The 24,888-nt window shown below is 41.1% G+C and overlaps 1 protein-coding gene across 1 annotated transcript in view; it reads left to right on the plus strand.

Moving 5' to 3' along the window:
* LOC121549637 (cysteine/serine-rich nuclear protein 1) overlaps positions 1-24,888 on the plus strand; it is a 73,788-nt gene that overhangs the window by 34,278 nt on the left and 14,622 nt on the right. The window contains exon 2 of the mRNA XM_045210506.1: positions 14,306-14,507. Within this exon, the coding sequence (XP_045066441.1) occupies positions 14,315-14,507 (193 nt within the window). The 5' untranslated portion in view covers positions 14,306-14,314. The remainder of the gene's footprint in view (positions 1-14,305; positions 14,508-24,888) is intronic.

The raw sequence follows: 24,888 nt of genomic DNA on the forward strand, positions 1-24,888 counted from the left end.
TGTTAATATAGGTAGTGTGTTAATATAGGGGTAGTGTGTTAGCTATAGGGGGTAGTGTGTTAATATAGCACTGTTAATGTAGTGTGTTAATATAGGGGGTAGTGTGTTGGCTGAGGGTAGTGTGTTAATATAGGGTGCTGTTATATAGTAGTGTGTTAATATGTGTGTTAATATAGGTAGTGTGTTATTGGGGGGTGTGTTACTGGGGTAGTGTGTTAATATAGGGGTAGTGTGTTAATATAGGGTAGTGTGTTAACATAGGGGTAGTGTGTTAATATAGGGGTAGTGTGTTAATATAGGGGTGGTAGTGTGTTAACAGGGTAGTGTGTTAATATAGGGGTAGTGTGTTAATATAGGGTAGTGTGTTAATATAGGGGGTAGTGTGTTAATATAGGGGTAGTGTGTTTAATATAGGGGGTAGTGGTTAATATAGGTAGTGTGTTAATATAGGGGTAGTGTGTTATGGGGTAGTGTGTTAGCTGAGGGTAGTGTGTTAATATAGGGGGTAGTGTGTTAATATAGCACTGTTAATATAGGGGTAGTGTGTTAATATAGGGGTAGTGTGTTAATATAGGGGTAGTGTGTTAATATAGGGGTAGTGTGTTAACTGAGGGGTAGTGTGTTAATATAGGGGTAGTGTGTTAATATAGGGGTAGTGTGTTAATAGGGGTAGTGTGTTAACTTAGGGGTAGTGTGTTAATATAGGGGTAGTGTGTTAATATAGGGGTAGTGTGTTAATATAGGGGGTAGTGTGTTAATATAGGGGTAGTGTGTTAATATAGCACGGGGGTAGTGTGTTAATATAGGGGTAGTGTGTTAACTGAGGGGTAGTGTGTTAATATAGCAGCTGGGGTAGTGTGTTAATATAGGGGTAGTGTGTTAATATAGGGGTAGTGTGTTAATATAGGGGTAGTGTGTTAACTGAGGGGTAGTGTGTTAATATAGGGGTAGTGTGTTAACATAGGGGTAGTGTGTTAATATAGGGGTAGTGTGTTAATATAGCACTGTTAACTGAGGGGTAGTGTGTTAATATAGGGGTAGTGTGTTAACTGAGGGGTAGTGTGTTAATATAGCACTGTTAACATAGGGGTAGTGTGTTAATATAGCACTGTTAACTGAGGGGTAGTGTGTTAATATAGGGGTAGTGTGTTAACTGAGGGGTAGTGTGTTAATATAGCACTGTTAACATAGGGGTAGTGTGTTAATATAGGGGTAGTGTGTTAACTGAGGGATAGTGTGTTAATATAGGGGTAGTGTGTTAATATAGGGGTAGTGTGTTAATATAGCACTGTTAACTGAGGGGTAGTGTGTTAATATAGGGGTAGTGTGTTAACTGAGGGGTAGTGTGTTAATATAGCACTGTTAACTGAGGGGTAGTGTGTTAACTGAGGGTAGTGTGTTAATATAGGGGTAGTGTGTTAACATAGGGGTAGTGTGTTAATATAGGGGTAGTGTGTTAATATAGGGGTAGTGTGTTAATATAGGGGTAGTGTGTTAATATAGGGGTAGTGTGTTAACATAGGGGTAGTGTGTTAATATAGGGGTAGTGTGTTAATATAGGGGTAGTATGTTAATATAGGGGTAGTGTGTTAATATAGGGGTAGTGTGTTAATATAGGGGTAGTGTGTTAATATAGGGGTAGTGTGTTAACATAGGGGGTAGTGTGTTAATATAGGGGTAGTGTGTTAACTGAGGGGTAGTGTGTTAATATAGCACTGTTAACATAGGGGTAGTGTGTTAACATAGGGGTAGTGTGTTAATATAGGGGTAGTGTGTTAATATAGGGGTAGTGTGTTAATATAGGGGTAGTGTGTTAACATAGGGGTAGTGTGTTAATATAGGGGTAGTGTGTTAATATAGGGGTAGTGTGTTAATATAGGGGTAGTGTGTTAATATAGGGGTAGTGTGTTAACTGAGGGGTAGTGTGTTAACTGAGGGGTAGTGTGTTAATATAGGGGTAGTGTGTTAACTGAGGGGTAGTGTGTTAATATAGGGGTAGTGTGTTAATATAGCACTGTTAACTGAGGGGTAGTGTGTTAACATAGGGGTAGTGTGTTAATATAGGGGTAGTGTGTTAACATAGGGGTAGTGTGTTAATATAGGGGTAGTGTGTTAATATAGGGGTAGTGTGTTAATATAGGGGTAGTGTGTTAACTGAGGGGTAGTGTGTTAACTGAGGGGTAGTGTGTTAATATAGGGGTAGTGTGTTAACTGAGGGGTAGTGTGTTAATATAGGGGTAGTGTGTTAATATAGGGGTAGTGTGTTAACATAGGGGTAGTGTGTTAACTGAGGGGTAGTGTGTTAATATAGGGGTAGTGTGTTAATATAGCACTGTTAACTGAGGGGTAGTGTGTTAATATAGGGGTAGTGTGTTAATATAGGGGTAGTGTGTTAATATAGGGGTAGTGTGTTAATATAGGGGTAGTGTGTTAATATAGCACTGTTAACTGAGGGGTAGTGTGTTAATATAGGGGTAGTGTGTTAATATAGGGGTAGTGTGTTAATATAGGGGTAGTGTGTTAATATAGGGGTAGTGTGTTAATATAGGGGTAGTGTGTTAATATAGGGTAGTGTGTTAATATAGGGTAGTGTGTTAATATAGGGGTAGTGTGTTAACTGAGGGGTAGTGTGTTAATATAGCACTGTTAACTGAGGGGTAGTGTGTTAATATAGGGGTAGTGTGTTAATATAGGGGTAGTGTGTTAATATAGGGGTAGTGTGTTAACTGAGGGGTAGTGTGTTAATATAGGGTAGTGTGTTAATATAGGGTAGTGTGTTAATATAGGGGTAGTGTGTTAATATAGGGGTAGTGTGTTAATATAGGGGTAGTGTGTTAATATAGGGGTAGTGTGTTAATATAGGGGTAGTGTGTTAACTGAGGGGTAGTGTGTTAATATAGGGGTAGTGTGTTAATATAGGGGTAGTGTGTTAATATGACGTTAACTGAGGGTAGTGTGTTAATATAGGGGTAGTGTGTTAATATAGGGTAGTGTGTTAACATAGGGGTAGTGTGTTAACATAGGGGTAGTGTGTTAATATAGGGGTAGTGTGTTAATATAGGGGTAGTGTGTTAATATAGGGGTAGTGTGTTAACTGAGGGGTAGTGTGTTAATATAGCACTGTTAACTGAGGGGTAGTGTGTTAATATAGCACTGTTAATATAGGGGTAGTGTGTTAACATAGGGGTAGTGTGTTAACATAGGGGTAGTGTGTTAATATAGGGGTAGTGTGTTAACATAGGGGTAGTGTGTTAACATAGGGGTAGTGTGTTAACATAGGGGTAGTGTGTTAATATAGGGGTAGTGTGTTAATATAGGGGTAGTGTGTTAACTGAGGGGTAGTGTGTTAATATAGGGGTAGTGTGTTAATATAGGGTAGTGTGTTAATATAGGGGTAGTGTGTTAATATAGGGTAGTGTGTTAATATAGCACTGTTTACGGGGGTAGTGTGTATATAGGGGTAGTGTGTTAATATAGGGGTAGTGTGTTAATATAGGGTAGTGTGTTAATATAGGGGTAGTGTGTTAATATAGGGGTAGTGTGTTAATATAGGGGTAGTGTGTTAATATAGTAGTGTGTTAACATAGGGGTATTGTGTTAATATAGGGGTAGTATGTTAATATAGGGGTAGTGTGTTAATAGGGGTAGTGTGTTAATATAGGGGTAGTGTGTTAACATAGGGTAGTGTGTTAATATAGGGAGTAGTGTGTTAACTGAGGGGTAGTGTGTTAATATAGCACTGTTAACATAGGGGTAGTGTGTTAACATAGGGGTAGTGTGTTAATATAGGGGTAGTGTGTTAATATAGGGGTAGTGTGTTAACTGAGGGGTAGTGTGTTAATATAGGGGTAGTGTGTTAATATAGGGGTAGTGTGTTAATATAGGGGTAGTGTGTTAATATAGGGGTAGTGTGTTAATATAGGGGTAGTGTGTTAACTGAGGGGTAGTGTGTTAACTGAGGGGTAGTGTGTTAATATAGGGGTAGTGTGTTAACTGAGGGGTAGTGTGTTAATATAGGGGTAGTGTGTTAATATAGCACTGTTAACTGAGGGGTAGTGTGTTAACATAGGGGTAGTGTGTTAATATAGGGGTAGTGTGTTAACATAGGGGTAGTGTGTTAATATAGGGGTAGTGTTAATATAGGGGTAGTGTGTTAACTGAGGGGTAGTGTGTTAACTGAGGGGTAGTGTGTTAATATAGGGGTAGTGTGTTAACTGAGGGGTAGTGTGTTAATATAGGGGTAGTGTGTTAACTGAGGGGTAGTGTGTTAATATAGGGGTAGTGTGTTAATATAGCACTGTTAACTGAGGGGTAGTGTGTTAATATAGGGGTAGTGTGTTAATATAGGGGTAGTGTGTTAATATAGGGGTAGTGTGTTAATATAGGGGTAGTGTGTTAATATAGCACGTGGGTAGTGTGTTAATATAGGGGTAGTGTGTTAATATAGGGGTAGTGTGTTAATATAGGGGTAGTGTGTTAATATAGGGGTAGTGTGTTAATATAGGGGTAGTGTGTTAATATAGGGGTAGTGTGTTAATATAGGGGTAGTGTGTTAACTGAGGGGTAGTGTGTTAATATAGCACTGTTAACTGAGGGGTAGTGTGTTAATATAGGGGTAGTGTGTTAATATAGGGGTAGTGTGTTAATATAGGGGTAGTGTGTTAATATAGGGGTAGTGTGTTAATATAGGGGTAGTGTGTTAATATAGGGGTAGTGTGTTAATATAGGGGTAGTGTGTTAATATAGGGGTAGTGTGTTAAAATAGGGGTAGTGTGTTAATTGAGGGGTAGTGTGTTAATATAGGGGTAGTGTGTTAATATAGGGGTAGTGTGTTAATAACTGAGGGTAGTGTGTTAATATAGGGGTAGTGTGTTAATATAGGGGTAGTGTGTTAACATAGGGGTAGTGTGTTAACATAGGGGTAGTGTGTTAACATAGGGGTAGTGTGTTAATATAGGGGTAGTGTGTTAATATAGGGGTAGTGTGTTAATATAGGGGTAGTGTGTTAACTGAGGGGTAGTGTGTTAATATAGCACTGTTAACTGAGGGGTAGTGTGTTAATATAGGGGTAGTGTGTTAATATAGGGGTAGTGTGTTAACATAGGGGTAGTGTGTTAACATAGGGGTAGTGTGTTAATATAGGGGTAGTGTGTTAATATAGGGGTAGTGTGTTAATATAGGGGTAGTGTGTTAACTGAGGGGTAGTGTGTTAATATAGCACTGTTAACTGAGGGGTAGTGTGTTAATATAGGGGTAGTGTGTTAATATAGAACTGTTAATATAGGGGTAGTGTGTTAACATAGGGGTAGTGTGTTAACATAGGGGTAGTGTGTTAATATAGGGGTAGTGTGTTAACATAGTGGTAGTGTGTTAACATAGGGGTAGTGTGTTAATATAGGGGTAGTGTGTTAATATAGGGGTAGTGTGTTAATATAGGGGTAGTGTGTTAACTGAGGGGTAGTGTGTTAATATAGGGGTAGTGTGTTAATATAGGGGTAGTGTGTTAATATAGGGGTAGTGTGTTAATATAGGGGTAGTGTGTTAATATAGCACTGTTAACTGAGGGGTAGTGTGTTAATATAGGGGTAGTGTGTTAATATAGGGGTAGTGTGTTAATATAGGGGTAGTGTGTTAATATAGGGGTAGTGTGTTAATATAGGGGGTAGTGTGTTAATATAGGGGTAGTGTGTTAATATAGGGGTAGTGTGTTAATATAGGGGTAGTGTGTTAATATAGGGGTAGTGTGTTAACATAGGGGTAGTGTGTTAATATAGGGGTAGTGTGTTAATATAGGGGTAGTGTGTTAATATAGGGGTAGTGTGTTAATATAGGGGTAGTGTGTTAATATAGGGGTAGTGTGTTAATATAGGGGTAGTGTGTTAACATAGGGGTAGTGTGTTAATATAGGGGTAGTGTGTTAACTGAGGGGTAGTGTGTTAATATAGCACTGTTAACATAGGGGTAGTGTGTTAACATAGGGGTAGTGTGTTAATATAGGGGTAGTGTGTTAATATAGGGGTAGTGTGTTAACTGAGGGGTAGTGTGTTAATATAGGGGTAGTGTGTTAATATAGGGGTAGTGTGTTAATATAGGGGTAGTGTGTTAATATAGGGGTAGTGTGTTAATATAGGGGTAGTGTGTTAATATAGGGGTAGTGTGTTAACTGAGGGGTAGTGTGTTAACTGAGGGGTAGTGTGTTAATATAGGGGTAGTGTGTTAACTGAGGGGTAGTGTGTTAATATAGGGGTAGTGTGTTAATATACTGGAGGGGTAGTGTGTTAACATAGGGGGTAGTGTGTTAATATAGGGGTAGTGTGTTAATATAGGGGTAGTGTGTTAATATAGGGGTAGTGTGTTAATATAGGGGTAGTGTGTTAACTGAGGGGTAGTGTGTTAACTGAGGGGTAGTGTGTTAATATAGGGGTAGTGTGTTAACTGAGGGGTAGTGTGTTAATATAGGGGTAGTGTGTTAACATAGGGGTAGTGTGTTAACTGAGGGGTAGTGTGTTAATATAGGGGTAGTGTGTTAATATAGCACTGTTAACTGAGGGGTAGTGTGTTAATATAGGGGTAGTGTGTTAATATAGGGGTAGTGTGTTAATATAGGGGTAGTGTGTTAATATAGGGGTAGTGTGTTAATATAGCACTGTTAACTGAGGGGTAGTGTGTTAATATAGGGGTAGTGTGTTAATATAGGGGTAGTGTGTTAATATAGGGGTAGTGTGTTAATATAGGGGTAGTGTGTTAATATAGGGGTAGTGTGTTAATATAGGGGTAGTGTGTTAACTGAGGGGTAGTGTGTTAATATAGCATTGTTAACTGAGGGGTAGTGTGTTAATATAGGGGTAGTGTGTTAATATAGGGGTAGTGTGTTAACTGGGGGTAGTGTGTTAATATAGGGGTAGTGTGTTAATATAGGGGGTAGTGTGTTAATATAGGGGTAGTGTGTTAATATAGGGGTAGTGTGTTATTATAGGGGTAGTGTGTTATTATAGGGGTAGTGTGTTAATATAGGGGTAGTGTGTTAATATAGGGGTAGTGTGTTAACTGAGGGGTAGTGTGTTAATATAGGGGTAGTGTGTTAATATAGGGGTAGTGTGTTAATATAGCACTGTTAACTGAGGGGTAGTGTGTTAATATAGGGGTAGTGTGTTAATATAGGGGTAGTGTGTTAACATAGGGGTAGTGTGTTAACATAGGGGTAATGTGTTAATATAGGGGTAGTGTGTTAATATAGGGGTAGTGTGTTAATATAGGGGTAGTGTGTTAACTGAGGGGTAGTGTGTTAATATAGCACTGTTAACTGAGGGGTAGTGTGTTAATATAGGGGTAGTGTGTTAATATAGCACTGTTAATATAGGGGTAGTGTGTTAACATAGGGGTAGTGTGTTAACATAGGGGTAGTGTGTTAATATAGGGGTAGTGTGTTAACATAGGGGTAGTGTGTTAACATAGGGGTAGTGTGTTAACATAGGGGTAGTGTGTTAATATAGGGGTAGTGTGTTAATATAGGGGTAGTGTGTTAATATAGGGGTAGTGTGTTAATATAGCACTGTTAACTGAGGGGTAGTGTGTTAATATAGGGGTAGTGTGTTAATATAGGGGTAGTGTGTTAATATAGGGGTAGTGTGTTAATATAGGGGTAGTGTGTTAATATAGGGGTAGTGTGTTAATATAGGGGTAGTGTGTTAATATAGGGGTAGTGTGTTAATATAGGGGTAGTGTGTTAATATAGGGGTAGTGTGTTAATATAGGGGTAGTGTGTTAATATAGGGGTAGTGTGTTAATATAGGGGTAGTGTGTTAATATAGGGGTAGTGTGTTAACTGAGGGGTAGTGTGTTTAATATAGGGGTAGTGTGTTAACTGAGGGGTAGTGTGTTAACTGAGGGGTAGTGTGTTAACTGAGGGGTAGTGTGTTAATATAGGGGTAGTGTGTTAATATAGGGGTAGTGTGTTAATATAGGGGTAGTGTGTTAATATAGGGGTAGTGTGTTAATATAGGGGTAGTGTGTTAATATAGGGGTAGTGTGTTAATATAGGGGTAGTGTGTTAATATAGGGGTAGTGTGTTAATATAGGGGTAGTGTGTTAATATAGGGGTAGTGTGTTAATATAGGGGTAGTGTGTTAATATAGGGGTAGTGTGTTAACTGAGGGGTAGTGTGTTTAATATAGGGGTAGTGTGTTAATATAGCACTGTTAACTGAGGGGTAGTGTGTTAATATAGGGGTAGTGTGTTAATATAGGGGTAGTGTGTTAATATAGGGGTAGTGTGTTAATATAGGGGTAGTGTGTTAATATAGGGGTAGTGTGTTAATATAGGGGTAGTGTGTTAATATAGGGGTAGTGTGTTAATATAGGGGTAGTGTGTTAATATAGGGGTAGTGTGTTAATATAGGGGTAGTGTGTTAATATAAGGGGGTAGTGTGTTAATATAGGGGTAGTGTGTTAATATAGGGGTAGTGTGTTAATATAGGGGTAGTGTGTTAATATAGGGGTAGTGTGTTAATATAGGGGTAGTGTGTTAATATAGGGGTAGTGTGTTAATATAGGGGTAGTGTGTTAACTGAGGGGTAGTGTGTTAATATAGGGGTAGTGTGTTAATATAGGGGTAGTGTGTTAATATAGGGGTAGTGTGTTAATATAGGGGTAGTGTGTTAATATAGGGGTAGTGTGTTAATATAGGGGTAGTGTGTTAATATAGGGGTAGTGTGTTAATATAGGGGTAGTGTGTTAATATAGGGGTAGTGTGTTAATATTAGGGGTAGTGTGTTAATATAGGGGTAGTGTGTTAATATAGGGGTAGTGTGTTAATATAGGGGTAGTGTGTTAATATAGGGGTAGTGTGTTAATATAGGGGTAGTGTGTTAATATAGGGGTAGTGTGTTAACTGAGGGGTAGTGTGTTAACTGAGGGGTAGTGTGTTTAATATAGGGGTAGTGTGTTAATATAGCACTGTTAACTGAGGGGTAGTGTGTTAATATAGGGGTAGTGTGTTAATATAGGGGTAGTGTGTTAATATAGGGGTAGTGTGTTAATATAGCACTGTTAACTGAGGGGTAGTGTGTTAATATAGGGGTAGTGTGTTAATATAGGGGTAGTGTGTTAATATAGGGGTAGTGTGTTAATATAGGGGTAGTGTGTTAATATAGGGGTAGTGTGTTAATATAGGGGTAGTGTGTTAATATAGGGGTAGTGTGTTAATATAGGGGTAGGGTGTTAATATAGGGGTAGTGTGTTAATATAGGGGTAGTGTGTTAATATAGGGGTAGTGTGTTAATATAGGGGTAGTGTGTTAATATAGGGGTAGTGTGTTAACATAGGGGTAGTGTGTTAACATAGGGGTAGTGTGTTAATATAGGGGTAGTGTGTTAATATAGGGGTAGTGTGTTAATATAGGGGTAGTGTGTTAATATAGGGGTAGGGTGTTAATATAGGGGTAGGGTGTTAATATAGGGGTAGTGTGTTAATATAGGGGTAGTGTGTTAATATAGCACTGTTAACTGAGGGGTAGTGTGTTAATATAGGGGTAGTGTGTTAATATAGGGGTAGTGTGTTAATATAGGGGTAGTGTGTTAATATAGGGGTAGTGTGTTAATATAGCACTGTTAACTGAGGGGTAGTGTGTTAATATAGGGGTAGTGTGTTAATATAGCACTGTTAACTGAGGGGTAGTGTGTTAATATAGGGGTAGTGTGTTAATATAGGGGTAGTGTGTTAATATAGGGGTAGTGTGTTAACATAGGGGTAGTGTGTTAACATAGGGGTAGTGTGTTAATATAGGGGTAGTGTGTTAATATAGGGGTAGTGTGTTAATATAGGGGTAGTGTGTTAACTGAGGGGTAGTGTGTTAATATAGCACTGTGCCAGGGGATGGTCTGTTAATATAGCACTGTGCCAGGGGATGGTCTGTTAATATAGCACTGTGCCATGCCAGGGGATGGTCTGTTAATATAGCACTGTGCCATGCCAGGGGATGGTCTGTTAATATAGCACTGTGCCATGCCAGGGGATGGTCTGTTAATATAGCACTGTGCCAGGGGATGGTCTGTTAATATAGCACTGTGCCATGCCAGGGGATGGTCTGTTAATATAGCACTGTGCCAGGGGGTGGTCTGTTAATATAGCACTGTGCCAGGGGATGGTCTGTTAATATAGCACTGTGCCATGCCAGGGGTAGTCTGTGTGGAACATTAAGCTCTCTCAATTAAATTTCAATTTAAGGCCTTTATTGGCATGGGAAACGTGTGTTAACATTAACAAAGCAAGTGAAGTAGATAGTAAACAAAAGTGAAATAAACAATAAATATTAACAGTAAACATTACACTCAGAAGTTTCAAAAGAATAAAGACATTTCAAATGTCATATTATGTCTATATACAGTGTTGTAACAATGTGCAAATGGTTAACGTACAGAAGGGAAAATAAATAAACATAAATATGGGTTGTATTTACAATGGTGTTCTTCACTGGTTGCCCTTTTCTTGTGGCAACAGGTCACAAATCTTGCAGCTGTGATGGCACACTGTGGTTTTTCACCCAGTAGATATGGGAGTTTATCAAAATTGGGTTTGTTTTCGAATTCTTTGTGGATCGCTGTAATCTGAGGGAAATATGTGTCTCTAATATGGTCATACATTTGGCAGGAGGTTAGGAAGTGCAGCTCAGTTTCCACATCATTTTGTGGGCAGTGTGCACATAGCCTGTCTTCTCTTGAGAGCCAGGTCTGCCTACGGCGGCCTTTCTCAATAGCAAGGCTATGCTCACTGAGTCTGTACATAGTCAAAGCTTTCCTTAAGTTTGGGTCAGTCACAGTGGTCAGGTATTCTGCCACTGTGTACTCTCTGTTTAGGGCCAAATAGCATTCTAGTTTGCTCAGTTTTATTGTTTGTTCTTTCCAATGTGTCAAGTAATTCTCTTTTTGTTTTCTCATGATTTGGTTGGGTCTAATTGTGGTGGTGTTGTTGTTGTCCTGGGGTGTGTGTGGGGTCTGTTTGTGTTTGTGAACAGAGCCCCAGGACCAGCTTACTTAGGGGACTCTTCTCCAAGTTCATCTCTCTGTAGGTGATGGCTTTGTTATGGAAGGTTTGGGAATCGCTTCCTTTTAAGTGGTTATAGAATTTAACGGCTCTTTTCTGGATTTTGATCATTATCGGGTATTGGCCTAATTCTGCTCTGAATGCATTATTTGGTGTTTTACATTGTACACGGAGGATGTTTTTGCAGAATTCTGCATGCAGTCTCAATTTGGTGTTTGTTCCATTTTGTGAATTCTTGGTTGGTGAGCGGACCCCAGACCTCACAACCATAAAGGGCAATGGGTTCTATAACTGATTCAAGTATTTTTAGCCAGATCCTTATTGGTATGTCAAATTTTATGTTCCTTTTGATGGCATAGAAGGCCCTTCTTGCCTTGTCTCTCAGATCGTTCACAGCTTTGTGGAAGTTACCTGTGGTGCTGATGTTTAGGCCGAGGTATGTATAGGTTTTTGTGTGCTCTAGGGCAACTGTGTCTAGATGGAATTTATATTTGTGGTCCTGGCAACTGGACCTTTTTTGGAACACCATTATTTTTGTCTTACTGAGATTTACTGTCAGGGCCCAGGTCTGACAGAATCTGTGCAGAAGATCTAGGTGCTGCTGTAGGCCCTCCTTGGTTGGTGACAGAAGCACCAGATCATCAGCAAACAGAAGACATTTGACTTCAGATTCTAGTAGGGTGAGGCCGGGTGCTGCAGACTGTTCTAGTGCCCTCGTCAATTCGTTGATCTATATATGTTGAAGAGGGTGGGGCTTAAACTGCATCCCTGTCTCACGGCCCTGTGGAAAGAAATGTGTGTGTTTTTTTTTCCCAATTTTAACCGCACACTTGTTGTTTGTGTACATGGATTTTATAATGACGTATGTTTTTCCCCCAACCCCACTTTCCATCAATTTATATAGCAGACCCTCATGCCAAATTGAGTCAAAAGCTTTTTTGAAATCAACAAAGCATGAGAAGACTTTGCCTTTGTTTTGGTTTGTTTGTTTGTCAATTAGGGTGTTCAGGGTGAATACGTGGTCTGTCGTACGGTAATTTGGTAAAAAGCCTATTTGACATTTGCTCAGTACATTGTTTTCACTGAGGAAATGAACTAGTCTGCTGTTAATGATAATGCAGAGGATTTTCCCAAGGTTGCTGTTGACGCATATCCCACGGTAGTTATTGGGGTCAAATTTGTCTCCACTTTTGTGGATTGGGGTGATCAGTCCTTGGTTCCAAATATTGGGGAAGATGCCAGAGCTAAGGATGATGTTAAAGAGTTTAAGTATAGCTAATTGAAATTTGTGGTCTGTATATTTTATCATTTCATTGAGGATACCATCAACACCACAGGACTTTTTGGGTTGGAGGGTTTGTATTTTGTCCTGTAGTTCATTCAATGTAATTGGAGAATCCAGTGGGTTCTGGTAGTCTTTTTAATAGTTGATTCTAAGATTTGCATTTGATCATGTATATTTTTTTGCTGTTTGTTCTCTGTTATAGGGCCAAAAAGATTGGAGAAGTGGTTTACCCATACATCTCCGTTTTGGATAGATAACTCTTCGTGTTGTTGTTTGTTTAGTGTTTTCCAATTTTCCCAGAAGTGCTTAGAGTCTATGGATTCTTCAATTACATTAAGCTGATTTCTGACATGCTGTTCCTTCTTTTTCCGTAGTGTGTTTCTGTATTGTTTTAGTGATTCACCATAGTGAAGGCGTAGGCTCAGGTTTTCTGGGTCTCTATGTTTTTGGTTGGATAGGTTTCTCAATTTCTTTCTTAGGTTTTTGCATTCTTCATCAAACCATTTATCACTGTTGTTACTTTTCTTTGGTTTTCTGTTAGAGATTTTTAGATTTGATAGGGAAGCTGAGAGGTCAAATATACTGTTTAGGTTTTCTACTGCCATGTTTACACCTTCACTATTACAGTGGAACGTTTTGTCCAGGAAGTTGTCTAAAAGGGATTTAATTAGTTGTTGCCTAATAGTTTTTTGGTAGGTTTCAACACTACTTTCCTTCCATCTATAGCATTTCTTAATATTATTCAGTTCCTTTGGCTTTGATGCCTCATGATTGAGGATTGCTCTGTTCAAGTAGACTGATTTTGCTGTAGTCTGATAGGGGTGTCAGTGGGCTGACTGAACGCTCTGAGAGACTCTGGGTCTCTCTCTCTCTCGCCCCCTCTCTCTCTCTCGCCCCCTCTCTCTCTCTCGCCCCCCCTCTCTCTCTCGCCCCCCTCTCTCTCTCTCGCCCCCTCTCTCTCTCTCTCGCCCCTCTCTCTCTCTCTCTCGCCCTCTCTCTCTGCCTCTCTCTCTCGCCCCCCCTCTCTCTCTCGCCCCCTCTCTCTCTCTCTCGCCCCCTCTCTCTCGCCCCTCTCTCTCGCCCTCTCTCTCTCTCTCTCTCTCGCCCCTCTCTCTCTCTCGCCCCCCTCTCTCTCTCTCGCCCCCCTCTCTCTCTCTCTCGCCCCCCCTCTCTCTCTCTCGCCCCCCCTCTCTCTCTCTCGCCCCCTCTCTCTCTCTCGCCCCCCTCTCTCTCTCTCTCGCCCCTCTCTCTCTCTCGCCCCTCTCTCTCGCCCCCCCTCTCTCTCTCTTTGTCACCCCATCTCTCTCTCAACCCCACCTCTCTCTGTGTCTGAGGTGTGTTCTGCAGGGCCTCACATGGCAGCACGGGGCTAGCTTGGCAGCACGGGGCTAGCTTGGCAGCACAGGGCTAGCTTGTACTCAGCAGAGACCATTGTACCTTTCACTCAGACATCTGTCTATGGTCGTAGCAAATCCAGCCTTTTAGGCCTATGCTATGGTTTTAGAACATAAACCCATGAGCACCACCATGGGTTTTCAGCCTTTATTATAGTAGCCTATGGATATTATTCATAGTATGATAATCAGATTATATGATAATAGTTAGTTTAATGTGAGCGTGACACAGTAATACAAATATTAACCCTGAGGCCTTCTTGTGTAGGACGCCTGTAATCATTACCATGATCACGTCTGCTGAAATCACAACCCACTGCAGTTATGACATGCTGATTATGCTAATTGTAAATATGTTAAAAACCCCTCACCCTCCTCTCTCCTGTCCCTGTGTTCCTCGGATCATGTCCATGCTAGCTAAAGCCATGCTAATAACCCCCTTTCCTCTCCCTGTGTTCCTCAGATCAACTCCATGCTAGCTAAAGCCATGCTAATAACCCCCTCTCCTCTCCCTGTGTTACTCAGATCATGTCCATGCTAGCTAAAGCAATGCTAATAACCCCCTCTCCTCTCCCTGTGTTCCTCAGATCAGCTCCATGCTGGCTGGCACCATGAGCGGGCTACTGAAGAGGAAGTTTGAGGATGTCTATGAGGAGGACCAGTGCTACCCCTCGTCCTCCTCCCTGTCCTCCTCATCCTCCGGATGGGACTCGGCTGGGGAGAGCTGCTACTCAGACACCCTGGACTCAACACCCAGAACCCCTGGCTCTCCAGACACGCATTACAACGGTGAGGATCTAGTCTACTGCCTCAGTCTTCACTAACCTTCACTATGTCTTCACTAACCTCCACTATGTCTTCACTAACCTCCACTATGTCTTCACTATGTCTTCACTATGTCTTCACTAACCTCCACTATGTCTTCACTAACCTCCACTATGTCTTCACTAACCTCCACTATGCCTTCACTAACCTCCACTATGTCTTCACTATGTCTTCACTAACCTCCACTATGTCTTCACTAACCTCCACTATGCCTTCACTAACCTCCACTATGTCTTCACTATGTCTTCACTAACCTCCACTATGTCTTCACTAACCTCCACTATGCCTTCACTAACCTCCACTATGTCTTCACTAACCTCCACTATGTCTTCACTAACCTCCACTATGTCTTCACTAACCTCCACTATGTCTTTACTAACCTTCACTATGTCTTTACTAACCTTCACTATGTCTTCACTAACCTCCACTATGTCTTCACTAACCTCCACTATGTCTTCACTAACCTCCACTATGTCTTCACTAACCTCCACTATGTCTTCACTAACCTCCACTATGTCTTCACTAACCTCCACTATGTCTTCACTAACCTCCACTATGTCTTCACTAACCTCCACTATGTCTTCACTAACCTCCACTATGTCTTCACTAACCTCCACTATGTCTTCACTAACCTCCACTATGCCTTCACTAACCTCCACTATGTCTTCACTAACCTCCACTATGTCTTCACTATGTCTTCACTAACCTCCACTATGTCTTCACTAACCTCCACTATGTCTTCACTAACCTCCACTATGTCTTCACTAACCTCCACTATGTCTTCACTATGTCTTCACTAACCTCCACTATGTCTTCACTATGTCTTCACTAACCTCCACTATGTCTTCACTAACCTCCACTGTCTTCACTAACCTCCACTATGTCTTCACTAACCTCCACTATGTCTTCACTAACCTCCACTATGTCTTCACTAACCTCCACTATGTCTTCACTAACCTCCACTATGTCTTCACTAACCTCCACTATGTCTTCACTAACCTCCACTATGCCTTCACTAACCTCCACTATGCCTTCACTAACCTCCACTATGTCTTCACTATGTCTTCACTAACCTCCACTATGTCTTCACTAACCTCCACTATGTCTTCACTAACCTCCACTATGTCTTCACTAACCTCCACTATGCCTTCACTAACCTCCACTATGTCTTCACTAACCTCCACTATGTCTTCACTAACCTCCACTATGTCTTCACTATGTCTTCACTAACCTCCACTATGCCTTCACTAACCTCCACTATGCCTTCACTAACCTCCACTATGTCTTCACTAACCTTCACTGTCTTCACTAACCTCCACTATGTCTTCACTAACCTTCACTATGTCTTCACTATGTCTTCACTAACCTCCACTATGTCTTCACTAACCTTCACTATGTCTTCACTAACCTCCACTATGCCTTCACTAACCTCCACTATGTCTTCACTAACCTCCACTATGTCTTCACTAACCTCCACTATGTCTTCACTAACCTCCACTATGTCTTCACTAACCTCCACTATGTCTTCACTAACCTCCACTATGTCTTCACTATGTCTTCACTAACCTCCACTATGTCTTCACTATGTCTTCACTAACCTCCACTATGTCTTCACTAACCTCCACTATGTCTTCACTATGTCTTCACTAACCTCCACTATGTCTTCACTATGTCTTCACTAACCTCCACTATGTCTTCACTATGTCTTCACTAACCTCCACTATGTCTTCACCAACCTCCACTATGTCTTCACTATGTCTTCACTAACCTTCACTATGTCTTCACTAACCTCCACTATGCCTTCACTAACCTCCACTATGTCTTCACTAACCTTCACTATGTCTTCACTAACCTCCACTATGTCTTCACTAACCTTCACTATGTCTTCACTATGTCTTCACTAACCTCCACTATGTCTTCACTAACCTTCACTATGTCTTCACTAACCTCCACTATGCCTTCACTAACCTCCACTATGTCTTCACTAACCTCCACTATGTCTTCACTAACCTCCACTATGACTTCACTAACCTCCACTATGTCTTCACTAACCTCCACTATGTCTTCACTAACCTCCACTATGTCTTCACTAACCTCCACTATGTCTTCACTAACCTCCACTATGTCTTCACTAACCTCCACTATGTCTTCACTAACCTCCACTATGTCTTCACTAACCTCCACTATGTCTTCACTAACCTCCACTATGTCTTCACTAACCTCCACTATGTCTTCACTAACCTCCACTATGCCTTCACTAACCTCCACTATGCCTTCACTAACCTCCACTATGTCTTCACTATGTCTTCACTAACCTCCACTATGTCTTCACTAACCTCCACTATGCCTTCACTAACCTCCACTATGTCTTCACTAACCTCCACTATGTCTTCACTAACCTCCACTAACCTCCACTATGTCTTCACTAACCTCCACTATGCCTTCACTAACCTCCACTATGTCTTCACTAACCTCCACTATGTCTTCACTAACCTCCACTATGTCTTCACTAACCTCCACTATGCCTTCACTAACCTCCACAGTCTCACTATGTCTTCACTAACCTCCACTATGTCTTCACTAACCTCCACTATGTCTTCACTAACCTCCACTATGCCTTCACTAACCTCCACTATGTCTTCACTATGTCTTCACTAACTCACTATGTCTTCACTAACCTCCACTATGTCTTCACTAACCTCCACTATGCCTTCACTAACCTCCACTATGTCTTCACTATGTCTTCACTAACCTCCACTATGTCTTCACTAACCTCCACTATGTCTTCACTAACCTTCACTATGTCTTTACTAACCTCCACTATGTCTTCACTAACCTTCACTATGTCTTCACTAACCTCCACTATGTCTTCACTAACCTCCACTATGTCTTCACTAACCTCCACTATGTCTTCACTAACCTCCACTATGTCTTCACTAACCTCCACTATGTCTTCACTAACCTCCACTATGCCTTCACTAACCTCCACTATGTCTTCACTAACCTCCACTATGTCTTCACTAACCTCCACTATGTCTTCACTAACCTCCACTATGTCTTCACTAACCTCCACTATGTCTTCACTAACCTCCACTATGTCTTCACTAACCTCCACTATGCCTTCACTAACCTCCACTATGTCTTCACTATGTCTTCACTAACCTCCACTATGTCTTCACTAACCTCCACTATGCCTTCACTAACCTCCACTATGTCTTCACTATGTCTTCACTAACCTCCACTATGTCTTCACTAACCTCCACTATGCCTTCACTAACCTCCACTATGTCTTCACTATGTCTTCACTAACCTCCACTATGTCTTCACTAACCTCCACTATGTCTTCACTAACCTTCACTATGTCTTTACTAACCTCCACTATGTCTTCACTAACCTTCACTATGTCTTCACTAACCTCCACTATGTCTTCACTAACCTCCACTATGTCTTCACTAACCTCCACTATGTCTTCACTAACCTCCACTAACCTCCACTATGTCTTCACTAACCTCCACTATGCCTTCACTAACCTCCACTATGCCTTCACTAACCTCCACTATGTCTTCACTAACCTCCACTATGTCTTCACTAACCTCCACTATGTCTTCACTAACCTCCACTATGTCTTCACTATGTCTTCACTAACCTCCACTATGTCTTCACTAACCTCCACTATGCCTTCACTAACCTCCACTATGTCTTCACTAACCTCCACTATGTCTTCACTATGTCTTCACTAACCTCCACTATGTCTTCACTAACCTCCACTATGTATTCACTAACCTCCACTGTCTTCACTATGTCTTCACTAACCTCCACTATGTCTTCACTAACCTCCACTATGTCTTCACTAACCTCCACTATGTCTTCACTAACCTCCACTATGTCTTCACTAACCTCCACTATGTCTTCACTAACCTCCACTATGTCTTCACTAACCTCCACTATGTCTTCACTAACCTTCACTATGTCTTCACTAACCTTCACTATGTCTTCACTAACCTCCACTATGCCTTCACTAACCTCCACTATGTCTTCACTATGTCTTCACTAACCTCCACTATGTCTTCACTATGTCTTCACTAACCTCCACTATGTCTTCACTAACCTCCACTATGTATTCACTAACCTCCACTGTCTTCACTATGTCTTCACTAACCTCCACTATGTCTTCACTAACCTCCACTATGTCTTCACTAACCTCCACTATGTCTTCACTAACCTCCACTATGTCTTCACTAACCTCCACTATGTCTTCACTAACCTCCACTATGTCTTCACTAACCTCCACTATGTCTTCACTAACCTCCACTATGTCTTCACTAACCTCCACTATGTCTTCACTAACCTCCACTATGTCTTCACTAACCTTCACTATGTCTTCACTAACCTTCACTATGTCTTCACTAACCTCCACTATGTCTTCACTAACCTCCACTAACCTCCACTATGTCTTCACTAACCTCCACTATGCCTTCACTAACCTCCACTATGTCTTCACTAACCTCCACTATGTCTTCACTATGTCTTCACTAACCTCCACTATGTCTTCACTAACCTCCACTATGTATTCACTAACCTCCACTGTCTTCACTATGTCTTCACTAACCTCCACTATGTCTTCACTAACCTCCACTATGTCTTCACTAACCTCCACTATGTCTTCACTAACCTCCACTATGTCTTCACTAACCTCCACTATGTCTTCACTAACCTCCACTATGTCTTCACTAACCTTCACTATGTCTTCACTAACCTTCACTATGTCTTCACTAACCTCCACTATGCCTTCACTAACCTCCACTATGCCTTCACTAACCTCCACTATGTCTTCACTAACCTCCACTATGTCTTCACTAACCTCCACTAACCTTCACTATGTCTTCACTAACCTCCACTAACCTCCACTAACCTCCACTATGTCTTCACTAACCTCCACTAACCTCAGGAGGCTGAGAAGATTTGGCATGGGCCCTCATATCCACAAAAGGTTCTACAGCTGCACCATCGAGAGCGTCTTGACTGGCTACATTACTGCTTGGTATGCCAAATGCATCACCCTTGACCACAAAGCACTGCAGATGGTGGTGCGGATGGCCCAGTACATCACTGAGGCCGATCTCCCTGCCATCCAGCGCCTCTTCCAGGCAGTGTCAGAGGAAGGGCAAAAAAATTGGCAAAGACTCCAGCCACCCAAGCCATACACTGCTATTGTCCGGCAAATGGTACCGAAGCATCGGCTCTCAGACCAGCAAGCTCCTAGACAACTTCTACCCCAAGCCATAAGACTGCTAAATAGTTAGTCCGGGTAACCATTTAATTATCTGCACTGACCCTATCTTCAATTGACTCTGACTATACAGTGCCTTGCAAAAGTCTTCATACCACTTGCCGTTTTTCCTATATTGTTGCATTACAACCTGTCATTTAAATGGATTTTTATTTGGATTTCATGCAATGGACATACACAAAATAGTCCAAATTGGTGAAGTGAAATTCAAAAAATAAATAACGGAAAAGTGGTGCGTGCATATGTCACCCCCTTTGCTATGAAGCCCCTAAATAAGATCTGGTGCAACCAGTTACCTTCAGAAGTCACATAATTCGTTAGATTGCACACAGGTGGACTTTATTTAAGTGTCACGTGATCTCAGTGTATATATACAACTGTTCTGAAAGGCCCCAGAGTCTGCAACACCTCTAAGAAAGTGGCACCACCAAGCAAGCGGCACCATGAAGACCAAGGAGCTCTCCAAACAGGTCAGGGACAAAGTTGTGGAGAAGTACAGATCAGGGTTGGGTTATAAAAAAATATCAGATACTTTGAACATCCCACAGAGCACCATTTTTAAATCCATTATTAAAAAATGGAAAGAATATGGCACCACAAAAACCTGCCAAGAGAGGACCACTTTAAGCCGTACACTCCACAGAGCTTGGCTTTACGGAAGAGTGGCCAGAAAAAAGCCATTGCTTAAAGAAAAAAATAAGCAAACATGTTTGGTGTTCGCCAAAAGCCATGTGGGAGACTCCCCAAACATATGGAAGAAGGTACTCTGGTCAGGTGAGACTAAAACTGAGCTTTTTGGCCATCAAGGAAAACGCTATGTCTGGCGCAAACCCAACACCTCTCATCACCCCGAGAACACCATCCCCACAGTGAAGCATGGTGGTGGCAGCATCATGCTGTGGGGATGTTTTTCATCGGCAGGGACTGGGAAACTGGTCAGAATTTAAGGAATGATGGATGGCGCTAAATACAGGGAAATTCTTGAGGGAAACCTATTTCAGTCTTCCAGAGATTTGAGACTGGGACGGAGGTTCACCTTCCAGCAGGACAATGGCCCTAAGCATACTGCTAAAGCAACACTCGAGTGGTTTAAGGGGAAACATTTAAATGTCTTGGAATGGCCTAGTCAAAGCCCAGACCTCAATCCAATTGAGAATCTGTGGTATGACTTAAAGATTGCTGTACACCAGCGGAACCCATCCAACTTGAAGGAGCTGGAGCAGTTTTGCCTTGAAGAATGGGCAAAAAAGGTGGCTCTACAAAGTATTGACTTTGGGGGGGTGAATAGTTATGCACGCTCAAGTTCTGTTTTTTTTGTATTTTTTCTTGTTTGTTTCACAAAAAAAATATTTTGCATCTTCAAAGTGGTAGGCATGTTTTACATCAACTGATACAACCCCCCCCCCCAAAAAAAAATCCATTGTAAATCCAGGCTGTAAGGCAACAAAATAGGAAAAATGCCAAGGGGGGTGAATACTATTGCAAGCCACTATATATACTACGTTCAAAAGTTTGGGACACTTAGAAATGTCCTTGTTTTCAAAAGAAAATCAATTTTTTTGTCCATTAAAATAACATCAAATTGATCAGAAATAGATATAACCCATTAAAAATCAGCCGTTTCCAGCTACAATAGCCATTTACAACATTAACAATGTCTACACTGTATTTCTGATCAATTTGATGTTATTTTAATGGACAAAAAAAGTGACCCCAAACTTAAACTGTTATATATATATATATATATATATATATATAAACAGTTTAATTCGGAAGTTTACATGCACTTAGGTTGGAGTCATTAACTGCTTTTTCAACCACTCCACACATTTCTTGTTAACAAACTATAGTTTTGGCAAGTCGGTTAGGACATCTACTTTGTGCATGACACAAGTAATTTTTCAAACAATTGTTTACAGACAGATTATTTCACTTATAATTCACTGTATCAGAATTCCAGTGGGTCAGAAGTTTACATACACTATGTTGACTGTGCCTTTAAACAGCTTGGAAAATTCCAGAAAATTATGTCATGGCTTTAGAAGCTTCTGATAGGCTAATTGACATCATTTGAGTCAATTGGAGGTGTACCTGTGGATGTATTTCAAGGCCTACCTTCAAACTCAGTGCCTCTTTGCTTGACATCATGGGAAATCAAAAGAAATCAGCCAAGGCCTCAGAAAGAATAAAATGCAAAATTAATTACTTAAAAATCATACAATGTGATTTTCTGGATTTTTGTTTTAGATTCCGTCTCTCACAGTTGAAGTGTACCTATGATAAAAATTACAGACCTCTACATGCTTTGTAAGTAGGAAAACCTGCAAAATCGGCAGTGTATCAAATACTTGTTCTCCCCACTGTATCTAACTCAAATACCTTATTATTATCTATCCTGACGCCTAGTCACTTTACCCTGCCTTCATGTACATATCTACCTCAAATACCTTATTATTATCTATCCTGATGCCTAGTCACTTTACCCTGCCTTCATGTTCATATCTACCTCAAATACCTTATTATTATCTATCCTGATGCCTAGTCACTTTACTCTGCCTTCATGTTCATATCTACCTCAAATACCTTATTATTATCTATCCTGACGCCTAGTCACTTTACCCTGCCTTCATGTACATATCTACCTCAAATACCTTATTATTATCTATCCTGATGCCTAGTCACTGTGGTCCTCTGTAGCTCAGCTGGTAGAGCATGGCGCTTGTAACGCCAAGGTAGTGGGTTCGATCCCCGGGACCACCCATGCAAGCATGACTGTAAATCGCTTTGGATAAAAGCGTCTGCTAAATGGCATTATTATTATTTACCCTGCCTTATATAGCTTTTACCCCTACACATTGATCTTGTACTGGTTCTCCCTGTATATAATCTGGTAGTGGTTCTCCCTATATATATAATCTGGTAGTGGTTCTCCCTGTATATAATCTGGTAGTGGTTCTCCCTATATATAATCTGGTAGTGGTTCTCCCTGTATATAATCTGGTAGTGGTTCTCCCTGTATATAATCTGGTAGTGGTTCTCCCTGTATATAATCTGGTAGTGGTTCTCCCTGTATATAATCTGGTAGTGGTTCTCCCTGTATATAATCTGGTAGTGGTTCTCCCTATATATAATCTGGTAGTGGTTCTCCCTATATATAATCTGGTACTGACCTGTTGCAACCTCTACAACCACTGTGATTATTATTTGACCCTGCTGGTCATCTATGAACGTTTGAACATCTTGGAGAAAAATCTGGCCTTAATGGCCATGTACTGTTATAATCTCCACCTGGCACAGCCAGAAGAGGACTGGCCACCCCTCAGAGCCTGGTTCCTCTCTAGGTTTCTTCCTAGGTTCCTGCCTTTCTAGGGAGTTTTTCCTAGCCACCGTGCTTCTACATCTGCATTGCTTGCTGTTTGGGGTTTTAGGCTGGGTTTCTGTATAGCACTTTGTGACATCTGCTGATGTAAAAAGGGCTTTATAAATAAAATGTCATTGATTGATACTGGTTCTCCCTGTACAGTACCAGTCAAAAGTTTGGACACACCTACTCATGTGGAGATAATCCATTCACCTACTCTGCGTCTCACAAAGACCCGGCGGTTGGAACCAAAAATCTCAAATTTGGACTCATCAGACCAAAATATATTTCCACCGGTCTAATGTCCATTGCTTGTGTTTCTTGGCCCAAACAAGTCTCTTCTTCTTATTGGTGTCCTTTAGTAGTGGTTTCTTTGCAGTAATTCGACCATGAAGGTCTGATTCACGCAGTCTCCTCTGAACAGTTGATGTTGAGATGTGTCTGTTACTTGAACTCTGTGAAGCATTTATTTGGGCTACAATTTCTGAGGCTGTTAACTCTAATGAACTTATCCTCTGCAGCAGAGGTAACTCTGGGTCTTCCTTTCCTGTGGTGGTCCTCATGAGAGCCAGTTTCATCATAGTGCTTAATGGTGTTTGCAACTGCACTTGAAGAAACGTTCAAAGTTCTTGAAACTTTCTGGATTGACTGACCTTCATGTCTCAAAGTAATGATGGACAGTTTTTCTTTGCTTATTTGAGCTGTTCTTGCCATAATATGGACTTGGTCTTTTACCAAAAAGAGCTATCTTCTGTATACCCCCCTACCTTGTCACAACACAACTGATTGGTTCAAATGCATTAAGAAGGAAAGAAATTCCACAAATTAATTTTTAAAAAGGCACACTTGTTAATTTGAATCCATTCCAGGTGACTACCTCATGAAGCTGGTTGAGAGAATGCCAAGAGTGTGCAAAGCTGTCATCAAGGCAAATGGTGGCTACTTTGAAGAATCTCAAATAAAATATATTTTGATTTGTTTAACCCTTTTTTTGGTTACTACATGATTCCATATGTGTTATTTCATAGTTTTGATGTCTTCACTATCATTCTACAATGTAGAAAATAGTAAAAATAAAGAAAAACCCTGGAATGAGTAGGTGTGTTCAAACTTTTGACTGTATATACAGTACCATTCTTATTAACTTCCCGTGTAGTGAGAGCGACTTTATCACAGTGCTACGTCATACTGGCCGGATTTCTGCCCGCTCGAACACCAATAACTCAGATAAACATGAAATGACCCAGGGAATCGATAGAACGTCACTCAGAGATGCACAAAAACAATATAACATTGAAATGGGTGAACCTTTCCTTTTTTAAGGCACAGAGCAGCTCATTAAAACATTAGACGTCTGTCTACGTTTTTATATTCCAGGCCCTGGAGCCAGAGATTCTCTCAACCCATTCATTATGTATTATGATGGGTTAGATAGCCTGGCTCACAGCCTAGGGGAAGCTGAGACTGATAGGAAGGTAGAACTAACTGTGTGGGGTCTAGTCGTTCTCTGTCTGTCGGTCTTTGTCGGCATTTTAGTATTTTTGTCTGCAAATATTACTGTGGTAATGATTGGGGTTTGGGGTCGGTGCATGGGTGGAGAGAATGGCAAACGGTTGTTATGGTTCCCGGCATGGCAGGGCGCGGCGGGGCGGGGAGCCAGAGAGGGAGCGAGAGAGAAGGATGACTAGGCAGGG

The sequence above is a fragment of the Coregonus clupeaformis genome, chromosome 34 (assembly GCF_020615455.1).
Source record: "Coregonus clupeaformis isolate EN_2021a chromosome 34, ASM2061545v1, whole genome shotgun sequence".
NCBI lineage: Eukaryota > Metazoa > Chordata > Actinopteri > Salmoniformes > Salmonidae > Coregonus > Coregonus clupeaformis.